General features: G+C 37.0%; 1 protein-coding gene across 1 annotated transcript in view; it reads right to left on the reverse strand.

The window, feature by feature from the left end:
• Positions 1-6,285: 6,285 nt before the first annotated feature.
• Positions 6,286-11,743, reverse strand: part of dhps (deoxyhypusine synthase) — a 7,300-nt gene continuing 1,842 nt past the window's right edge. The window contains exons 2-10 of the mRNA XM_079253600.1: positions 11,604-11,743; positions 11,045-11,209; positions 10,820-10,941; positions 9,763-9,859; positions 9,351-9,437; positions 9,049-9,154; positions 8,856-8,959; positions 7,600-7,725; positions 6,286-7,069 (exon numbers count right to left, since the gene is read on the reverse strand). The exon at positions 11,604-11,743 is cut by the window's right edge and continues 75 nt beyond it. Coding sequence (XP_079109726.1) covers positions 6,974-7,069; positions 7,600-7,725; positions 8,856-8,959; positions 9,049-9,154; positions 9,351-9,437; positions 9,763-9,859; positions 10,820-10,941; positions 11,045-11,209; positions 11,604-11,743 — 1,043 coding nt within the window. The 3' untranslated portion in view covers positions 6,286-6,973. The remainder of the gene's footprint in view (positions 7,070-7,599; positions 7,726-8,855; positions 8,960-9,048; positions 9,155-9,350; positions 9,438-9,762; positions 9,860-10,819; positions 10,942-11,044; positions 11,210-11,603) is intronic.

Raw genomic sequence — 11,743 nt, forward strand, 5'->3', positions numbered from 1 at the left:
CATTCAGTCTTCTGAGAAAATGGCAATAACTAAACTACAGGTTACATTTATTTCTCCGTAGTCATGCATCCTACATTTAATTATTTTATAAAATGCTTGGCAATAAAATGTGTGAAAATTCATAAAGTTGATCTCTCACATCAGGCAAGAAAAATGTCAGAGTAGAACACAGGATATGATGACTGATTGCTTTGTGCATCTTTATATGAAGATGGCCTTTAACCGTTTACAAAATATTTGCTTATTTAGTCAACTAAATCAGATAGATAGATAGATAGATAGATAGATAGATAGATAGATAGATAGATAGATAGATAGATAGATAGATAGATAGATAGATAGATAGATAGATTATGTATAGAAATGTTGGCCTAAATACAAATGTGTTTTTTAGTCCTCCATAAGATGTATTCAATAAACCTCCATAACAGTATCCAAATTAAAGAGAAATCAGACAAGTATTTTTTTTTTATGCAAAGATTTCCCATCATAATTATGGATTCATAACATTTACATGAGATTATATTATCATATTGAATACGATCTGCAGAAATATGAGGTTGTATCTGGTAAAAGACATCACTTTAAAGTGAGTATTTGGTATCAGAGTACATAAAGGCTACAATGAGCTGCACCTCAAGGAATTACAGTTAAATAAAATAGATCCCTGCAAGAGGGAAGATAAACTAATGATAAATGCGATTAAAAGCTATATGTCACATGTTTGGAAAAATTGATACGCAGCAGCAGCAACTTGTCATCCGGATGTTTGTCTTTTCCGGGTGGTTGCTGGGGCAACAGAGACACAAGAACGTCATCAGCGTCAGGCAGCTGCGCCAGAGGCGACGTTGGTTCAACGGACTAGTGAAACCAGTGCGGTAGACGTGGAACAGGGGGTGTGGAGGGCGCTCTTCTCTTTCTCTTCTGTCTTTCTCACTCCGCCTCACCTGTCTAGCCTGCGTCTCTCCTTCATTGAGGCCATCACTACCTTCTATACATTTATTGCTCTATTGTTTCCACCTATATCGCAATGTTTATCTTTCCGTCGGCCTCGCCTCACAACACCCACGCACTCGCACTCTGTCACCTGCCGCTACCTCTGGATGTCGTCCAATAGGCTCCCGCGGTGGATGTTTATATGGTAACACAACAGGTAAACAAAGGCGGAGAGATAAGAAACCAGGACATTACCAGGGTAAATCTTTAGGGCACTGGCCTCCTTTTTTTCCTTTTTTTTTTTTTTTTTTTTCTTAACCCCTTGATCAGTTTTAAAGTCACTTTAGGTCCTTTATGATTAGATTGCTTATGTGACTTTACTGGAAAACGCACTATAGTGTAGTAAAGTGGATAAAAGTTATATATTTAAAGTCCAAACATTCAATAACTAGAACAAAAATAAAGAAATTGCACTAAATACTAAATTTTTCATAGACTACTTACAACACAGACCTACATTACAAAGATAAAGTAGGCCTAGCCTAAAAGAAAAAAACCTCGGCCGAAGTATGGCAAAAACCCCTAAAAGTTGACCCAAAGAGAGTTTTGTCACCACAGTGATACCATAGACATATCTTTTATTAGATACCTTGGAATATGGTGGCTGGAATTATAAGTCCACTGTTCGGAGAGACTCACATGACTAAAAATAGCTTTAGACGTGATGTTTGAATGTTTAAAAGTCTGGTGGAAATTAGCCCTCACATACACAGTTGTGCATAAATGTACCTAGAAACCAGTATAAATATAAAAAATATGTGCAGATCCATCTGCTGTGTATTTCTCTTCTTTTCCTTCCACTCCTTTCAGATCCACCCCACCCTGCAGCTGTGCAGCAGGTCAGTGCACCCCCTCCCTGTCTGCTTCTTTGGTTCTCACCATAAAAAGCTGCCAATCTGGCTGGGAGAAGACATAATTGCCATTATGACTGCTGCAGCCTTGCACATCACACAGTGTACTGATTGTTTCACCGAGGAGGGGAGGAGGGGGGACACTGTCTGTACTGTGCAGGCGCCACACAATATTATCATAGCGTGACTACAGCTCATCCACATACAAACACACGCAGGGTCTTTACTTTACTACTTTCAGCCCACTCAGTCTTTCTGTGATCTTTCAGTTAAGAACAAAGCAAACATACACTTCTATAGTGTTGAAAATCCATATACGAATGTCTTTCAAAAAAAGTTTAATTAATCTTTTAACTGTCAAACCCTGGGTAAACAAAAGTACACAGTGCCACCACCAATAGCAAAAAGAAAAGGGCTGGATGGAAAAGCAGATTGTACCAGGACAGGAACGCCCAGTTCTTGTATGTTTGAGCACTTGGAGCTGAGGTTTTGGGAAAGCTGACCTTAGTCCAGGTCCAATTCCACTTCTCCATCTCCATTTCCAAAAAAGAAAGGTCAACATATGCACTTGAAAAAAGACGCTTTAAGCCAGCCTACTCTTGGAAAAAACAAATCAGGCTTCAGTGAGTGTATTATAGACACACTTAAAACAAAAACTACCCACATTTCCATTCCAAAGGCTTCAAATTTAATTGGACTGTGAGTATAAAAAAAGATCTGAGAGCACTGATTAACCACAGGAAATATCCATTCCCACTGTAACTAACTGATGTATTGCAAAGGGAAATGTCTTTATCATTGTTTTTTTGTTTATGTGGTTGATTCTGCTTAGAGCATAAAGGGAAGGAGCTGAGAGGCCAACCTACACAGCTTGCTGCCTGCCTGGGTGGATGAAAACTATGTGTATGAGCAAGCACTAACTACATGCAGAAGTTCTGAAGTTCTCTTTGGCCCTCCAGGGATTTGAGGGTAGGAATTGTCAAACAGGTGATTAGAGGAGCTTAATAGACATTCATCAAGATTTGAAGCCAAATTTGTCACTAGGTGGAATTTAGTTGAACAAGTTTGTCACCACTTGCATGTGTGATATGCTTTTAGTCTTTTTCTTCCCTTTAAACTTAAACCAACCCTGTCTGAGACAATCTGATCAAGCACTCTGCAATGAGATGTACTTTCACAGCACCTGTAGTTAGAAGCTTATTACACCTAACTGAAAGTAACGTCGCAGTGTATAATTTAACATTAATATCATAGTTAAGTGGGTTTTTGTAATGGTCTTAATTATATTACTATTTTTAAACAGTTTTAAGGATTTATAAATCCGGTCAGTAATTTGGATATTGTTCAATTGCATGATACCTTCAGTTTTAGTATTTCTAAAATGTAAGCACATCTTCTAATTGATGACAGCAATGTTTAAAAACAAACAAGAAATGAGGGCAACAGATGACTTGAAAATGTGTGCACTACTATAAAAAAAAAAGACACACAAAAGGGTATTAGGTCAATCAACATCAGGTCAGTAGCTTGACTGAGAGGGAAAAGCATGAATGTGAGAGTTTAAAATCACTAAAATAATTTTTAAAATCTTAATAAGGTATTAATTAAAATAAAAATAGGTCAAAACCCACCAACAGATGGTTGTGAACTTCAGTAATCACCGACTGGCCTCAGTCCCACTTAAGTTGTTTTTTTTGTTGTTTTTTTTTATTTTTCATTTTTATTGGACATTTTTCTTTTTATTTACAGAACAGTAAACAATGAAAACAAAACCAAAAATTATTACATAAAAATAGGAAGAGTACCGCTGAAAAGTAAATACAAAAAGTAAAGACCATAACACCACAAATTGTTATGTAAAGTCCGATCTTATGGGTTTTGCATATTCCGTCCATTTTGACCAGATGTTGCAAAAAGAGTCTCTCTGGAATCTAAGGGTGAGGGACAATTTTTCCATAATGTAAATTTCCTGAGTGATATTGATCCATTCTTCAATAGTTGCAGGGTACGATTTAGCCATTTTCTGGTTATGACTTTCTTACTTGCAGCAAGGAGAATCCACAACAGCTTCTTATCCTTGTTTCTCCAATCTGTTACGTTTATATTAGCCAAGTATACATTTTCAAAGTTACAAACTATTTTAGAACCAAATGCATTGTTAATGTGTTCGCATACCTTTGACCAGTATGGTATTAAAACAGTACAGTCCCAGAAGATATGGTAGTGGTCGGCCCCTGAACATCCACAGAGTCTCCCCCACTTCAGTTTTATTGCTGTATCTGTAGAAGTATCTGTGATAGGGGTGCCCAAGTCTGGTCCTTGAGCTCTCCTGCAAGATGTAACTATGCTCCAACACACCTGAATTAAAAGGCAGAATTTCCTTCATTCAGCTCAACAGAAGCCCGGTTTGTGACCATATGTTCAGCTGGAACTAAAAAAAATATCTAAAAATGTTTCTTCACAGTGAATCGCATGTAAATTCAATCAAAACAGGAACATGTAGTTCATGCAAGTAGCTAACAAACCTTTTGAATAAGATAAGACAGGTGTTGTACCTGTGTAGCTACTGAAGTTATGTTGACTGTTTTGATTAATTACTGTTACTATGCCGTCAGTCGTTGGTGGATTAAAAATACCCTTGCTTAACTTCCGCTCCTTCTCACCATGTTGTTTATCTCCTGGATGGCCAAGCTTAAGCTGCTGGCCTGGAAACCCATGGTGAGGTAGGACTTCAGCAATGCTTTCAAGTCCAGCCCCTGGTTGAAGTCATAGCAGAAGCCCGGTAACAGGCCATTCATTTGATTCAGTAGTGTTGGATAAAGGCTGTATCTAAAAGTTGCAGGAAAGTGGATCTTGACAACCCGTTTTGGGCACCTCAATCTATGATGCATAAAATATAAATTATATATTAAAATATATATAATTTATATAAAATATATATTACCAAGATCCAAAAATCTCAGCTGCACTTTAGTGGATCCAAATTCAGTTAAGATAAAATGAGGTCAAGTGGAAAATTGAGACATTAAAAGCTGTAGTGGTATGTGGTGTATTAGTCCAAAAGTAACATGCGAATCATTAAAGCCGAGGAACATACAAAAGTTACGTCGAAGGACTGAACTGAGTACCCTTAAGAGTGTTGACTAGAAGAGATTTTTTAAAAATTAAGCAACTTGGTGTAACCATGTCGATGTCACAACTTATAAGATTTTGTTGCATTAAAAAGAAAAAAAAAATCCTCATTTCAGTTCTAACTGGTAATTTCTGTACTATTTTCAGTTAAACCGATAGTTTAACCCTTTTGGTGGCAGGGGTTATGATTTTGTCTTCATTTCTTTGTCTGTCTGTCTGTTGGCAACTTTTTGCAAAAACTAATGGATAGATTTTCATGACTCTTTTTTTCTTTACCTGAGAATGGTCCTGGTTTAACTTAGACTCCTTTAAAGTCTGCAACACAAACTACAGTTTTTGTATTGATGAATATGAGATTTATTTATACAGCACATTTAATACACAATGCAATTCAAAATGCTTGGATAATCAAGAAAATTTACTCTGTAGTGGCTTCTACAAGTATTCCCACCGTTGGCCTTTTCCATATTCACTGCATTCAAATGTGTATTTCAAAGTGATTTTTAGGGATATTTTATTAAAAATGTACATAAATATGACCAAATTGCTGAAGTGAGTTGAGAAATAAAATGTAGTTTAAAAAATATTGCAATAATATATTAAAAAAAAAAAAAAAAATTATGGGCAAGGAGTGTGCACATACAATATGTATTAATTTCCCTTTGCAATAAAGTCCCTAACTAAGATCCAGCACTACCAGTAACTTTAAGAAGACACAAAATTGGTTAATTCTGGTCCACCTATACACATTTTAAATGTCACATGGTAAATCTGTCCATAGGACCACAATAAACTATAGGCTCCACAAAGCTGACCTTCACAGAAGAGTGAGCATTTAACATAAACAAACAAAAGTTTAGCAAAAGGCATGTCTGAAACTCCCCAAATATAAAGAAGGGGGTCATCTGGTTACGTGAGACTTAATGTTTCATGTAATGTGGCCATTAATGAAAGCTCAACATCTTTCATTACTCAAAGAATACCATCCCCTCAATGAAGCATGGTGGTGGCAGCACCATGCTGTGGGTATGTTTTTCCTTGGCAGGGACTGAATATTTGGTAGGTTTGAAAAATGATGGACGGGTCTAAATACAGAGCAGAAAACTTGTTTGAGTCTTCCAGGGATAACAGAGGTTTCTCTTTAAGAGAGTGTACTGCTACGTCAGCGTGAAGGTGGTTTAAGGCAAAACATTAAAATGCGTTGGAATGGCCTAATCAAGGTCAAGACCTGAATCTGTGGCAAGACTTTAAAGATTGCTGTACACAAGCAAAAACCATTCAACATCTAGGGGCAGTTTTGATTTTAATAATGGGCAAAAGTTGTAGGGGGCAACATGTAGCAGGCTCACAGCACCATACACTTAGACACTTGCAATTATAATTGATGACACAGGTGTTTTTACAAAGTATTATTTTTGCCAGGCACTGTTTTTGTCATGTAATGGCATGCACATAACAAAAGGCTACAGTTATTTTAATAGCCTGCAAAGACCATTTTAAACAAGGACAAAGATTAATCTCTTCGTGGTTTATTTACCTATAAGGATGAATCTTGCATTCAAAAACAGATAAAAGTTTGCTTACGGTACATATAAAACCTAACAATCAGTATGCTAATATCACTGATAAAGCCATACACAGCTAAACTGAAATAAGTTAAACTGAAATAAGTTCAACTTATATACACACACACACAGATGCATTCTTAGGTAGTTGCTTTGGTGCATGCAACAGCATGATAGCCATGCTATTTCAACTGTCTCAAGAGAGACAAAAATAAGTAAATATCTTGGAAAACATTCAAATGACAGACAAACACTAATGTCTCTCATTCAAAAATATATTCAAGGAAAGGTTCTGAAGTCAAAAAACATTTTAAAGTTAATGTATTAACAATAGGTTCTGAGCATCATACTTATATATTCAACGAGACAAAGAAAAAAATAGAAAAACCAAAAAACATTTTTAGTTGATACCATATGAGGCTAAACCACTTAATCAGTTTTCATTCCCGCAGTCAGCTTGTCAGCGTGCAGAGCAAATGTCTCGGCCACAATTAGAGGGAAGACCAATGAGGCATCTGCATATACCTGGAAATCAAGAACAGAGTGCTGTAACAATCTACATTACTATTATTGTTCAAAATGCTCCATTTAAATTTTTTTATTTAAGAAAATAAATAAATAAAAACAGTATTAACCTAATGTTTGGCGTCTTCAGCACAAACACTGAGCAAATGGCGCCCCCTTGAGGCCAAACATTGGTCAGAGAAAAATCTTGAAATCAAAATATTTTTGTCCTGCTTCACATATGCAGTTGTACTTAGCATTTAATGTTTCTAGAAGTGTTTTCTGTGGAAATTATCTAGACAATAGGAGAAATAAAAGACTATTTTGTCTACTTAATCATTGGATATAATCTAAATGAAAATTATGTCATCGTGGTGTAAAAGTTACATGTTTCAATAACTATTATAAAACTTCCTTTCAAATGGCTGCAACACCCATTTACATGTTCATTTGTATCTTTATTTTACAACTTTACATTTTTTTATAAATTAAAATGAATAAAAAGTTGATATTACTCTATTGATCATAGTTGCGATGATAAATATCAGTACCTTAACAGGTTTGGCATCTGTTCTGATTTTCCCCCATGATACAGCCTCATCAGGTCGGGCCCCAGAGTCGGAGCCATCAAACTCCTGCCCCGTGTTTACATACACCGCATAGTCAGCTCCATTCCTCTGGAGGGATTATAAGGACAGATGGTGTGTCAAGACAGAAAAACTGCTTTTGGTTTGCTTTTGTGTCGTTTTAAGGTTTTTGGTTTTTTTGCTCTGCTGGCTCATTCTTTATTATCAAAAGCTTTAAAGTTGCATGACAAGCTCTGGGGAGAGAAAGACTACTCAGGTCCTTTTATAAAGTACAATTAATATAACTACTTTTTTTTTTAATTCCTTAAACACTGTATATGTTATTTAAATGCACAAGTATTGTGAAGCTTTGTGAGATGCTTTTTCAGAAACGTTATTACTACTTCCCACCAGATTAATATGACAAACATACTTAAATCATAAAAAATAAATAAATAAATAAATAAATAAAAAAAACGGCCACAATCCTGCAGGTTTTCAATGTATCCCTGATCAAACACATCTAACTCAAATTAATGAGCTATTGTGCTGAAGTTCATAGGCTGCTAGATCCATTCAATTTGAAGCAGGTGTTGAAGCAGCAATACATAAAAAACCAGCACAACTGTAGCCTTCAAAAACAATTTTGGACACCACTGCTCTACATCTTAATTGCACTGATTAATCTGTACAATGGGAATAATTTCAGAACAATAACAGATATAAATCTGACAATGTCCACTGAGACTTTACACAGACAAATATGAATCTGTCTGAGTAATTCACTTAAACGCAATTGGACTGCACAACCCATGACCCTTCATTGGACCAAGCGGTTTCAGAAAATGAATGAATGAATGAATGGACTGCACACAAGCTTAAATGCAAATAATGTGACAAAGCACCTGAAATCAAAACAGTATTCAAGAATAAATTGTGTGAAGATTTAAAAAGACTGTAAGAAGCTTGACTCAGTTCTGTAAGTATGAAACCTTAAACATTGCATAAAACGGTCAAGTGTCTTTAAATGGTCTGTCAGCCATGCAATTTGATTTAAAGTTTAATGCAACACAGCCAACAACAACAAAAAAACTAATTTATCCAAGAGTTACATATCTGTAAATGCACTTACTTATATTACTTTTAATTATGAAGATTTTGTTGAACAGTACGTGTAACCCATTGCGAGGTCATGTAGGAGTGTCTGAAAGCTTGTACCAAATATTACAGAGAGTAGTCACCATGAGATTAGCATTTGCTATATGATGTTTAACCAGCCCTCCTCCCAGGATGATCATTCCTGTCTTCTTGGCAAAAACTGCTCGACTGTTCAACCTGCGAATATCTGAAATAAAAAAAACCTCACGATATGATAATTGTGCAACAAGATTGCTGTGTGGGGATCTTATTCTGCAACAGGGATGCTGTTCCTACCTTCTACAATATCCAAAATCAAGCCAGGGTTTTTATACGAGTGGAAGTATATCATGTCACCGAGGGAGCCATCTGTAAGAGCAGGGCTGAACACTGGGATGTTATTCTGAAACAAAATGTAATGACTTATTGTTTCATAAAAACAAGCAGGCGAAGCAAAGTTAGTGGAGCCAATAAAGATGAGATAAACTGATAAAGTAACACAATCACAGCATATGTGTACAATAATGGTAAATGAAGTCAAACTGAGCCAAACGGCCAATCAGTTGTAGTCTGTATCACTTATATAATTCAGGAGATACCTTGTATGCCCAGTAGTAGACAGAGTCAGGATTATTTATCTCCTTGCCAAGACGATGGATCATTTTGGAAGGAGTCCAACGGGTGCCCTGAAATAAGAAAATATGATTAAACTGACTTTGAATATCTGCGTGTATCGGCAGCTCCAATCACCCTCAGCTGCAGCGTGGAGAATGGGGCAAGGCTGGATATTGGGCGGAGTTGGATGTCAAGTGGGTGTGGTCAGATGTCAAATAGGCGTGGTTAGGCAGCAATGGGGGTCAGGGGTTAGGGGTTAGGGTTAGCAATGGCCACCAATCAAAATGTTGAGGGGGCGGGGTTGGACATCCATCCCAGTCCAATATCCAGCCACCTCCAGTCTGCAGCCAGGACCCTCTTCGGCAGCTTGGCTTTTGATCACATGGCAACACTCACCTCTGTGTTCTGCTCCAACAACATCTGGTCCAAGACAGGCATCAGCCAGTCTTCAAATTTACAGTAGTTATCATTGGGAACCAGCAGATTCCCTATTCTGCAGATGAAGGAAGAAAAGGAGATGGGTGAGACAATAAAGGAATTTTTTTTAACTTAAAATTAAAATTGTATTAAGTTTTTTTTACATTTAACTTTTGATATAATTGATAAAGATGCATAAAATTTACACGAAGTTTTGTTCTTTATTATCGTACTGTGTGCAGCTACTAAGCACAAAAGCCTAGTCTGAATGTGTATTTATTAAAGAGAGGGGACTTTTTCCCTCAGTGTTGTGGTTTGCAAAAGATTGCAAAGATCATAAAAACACTTTTAAAAAAAACAAAACAAAGAACAAATGAAAAACTATCTTTGGGCTACAAGGTTAAAATAGTCTCAGTGTGATGATCTAGAGCATGTGATTACCTGTGGACATTCCCTTATCAAAATCATACAAAGGAGTAAATTGTAACATTAATAATGCGTGGCAGCTGATAAGCCCGATGATAGGCCACATGCCATCAAGCCGTTCTATTGCCGCAGAAAAACCTCAACCTGAAACCACTATTTAATCACCTCATCGCCCTCAAATTCCACTTTGTTTTTTTGCAGTACGTTTGTGTTTTGCATGTTTGTGCCAGTCAAGGCACCGCCAGTCAGTCAGGCAGCTGAAAAGCCAAACTTACACACACAAAACTACTAATCCCAACAAGAAGACAACAACAGACCTTTTAATAACAGGGGGCATTTTTCAGTCAAAAGCCAATACAAGGATACTACTATTAAATACTGAATAAGTAACATTAATTATGGTTCAAATTGGACAAATTTCTCATTAATAAAACCTATTTTTATGTGTGAGTTGCCTTTTTGTAGAGCTAGTCCATCAAATAGCGAGTTCAGGAGCAGACAGGAGCAGTTGATGTAAACCAACAAGGCATAAATTACATCAATAATGTGTTTTGGAAACATTGCCTGAAAGATATGAATGTTGAGCTTATCTGTATCACAGGTTACCGACCTGTTGATGCCCCTCAGGCGGAGTTCCTTGCCAGGTAGACTAAAGTCTCCCAAGTAGGTGTGAGCCAAACACTTGATCAAATCCTCCTCAATGCCGCCGGCTGTGGTCACAATCACATCCACCTAACACAAAATAATATGCTCCGATAAACTATGGCAGTTGACAAAAGCAATTTAATGTTGTAGAGTTTATTTGGGTAGCCAACACAAGTGAATAATCATGTACCATGTTATGCTCTGCCAGGTATCGAATGCTCTCTCTGACACCAGAACTGATAAGATTGGATGTGTATCCCAAGAAAATGGTGCAGCCTGAAGCTTGAAGGGATTTGCCAGACCCTTCAGACTCATTTTCTTCGCCTGCATCCACAGGCTCAAGACGTTTTTCTATCTGCAGGAGTTGATGGTTAACAAAAGTCAAAATGCAGAAACACATATCAAGAACACAATCAAATAAAAATGCTGGAAGCAAAAAGCAGTAATTAGTTTGAAGCCAATGCAAATATATAAATATCGTCAAATTGTTTGTGATCATAAATATGTTCAGCTGGAACTAAAAAAATATCTAAAATGTTTCTTCACAGTAAATCGCATGTAAATTCAATCAAAACAGGAACGTGTAGTTCATGCAAGTAGCTAACAAACCTTTTGAACAAGATAAGACAGGTGTTGTACCTGTGTAGCTACTGATGTTATATGTTGACTGTTTTGATTGATTACTGTTACTATGCCGTCAGTCGTTGGTGGATTAAAAATACCCTTGCTTAACTTCCGCTCCTTCTCACCATGTTGTTTATCTCCTGGATGGCCAAGCTTAAGCTGCTGGCCTGGAAACCCGTGGTGAGGTAAGACTTCAGCAATGCTTTCAGGTCCACCCCCTGGTTGAAGTCATAGCCTCTGATTTTGGGCATATCCTCGGGAAGGT

Source organism: Telmatherina bonti, assembly GCF_933228915.1.
Source record: "Telmatherina bonti genome assembly, chromosome: 14".
Lineage (NCBI taxonomy): Eukaryota > Metazoa > Chordata > Actinopteri > Atheriniformes > Telmatherinidae > Telmatherina > Telmatherina bonti.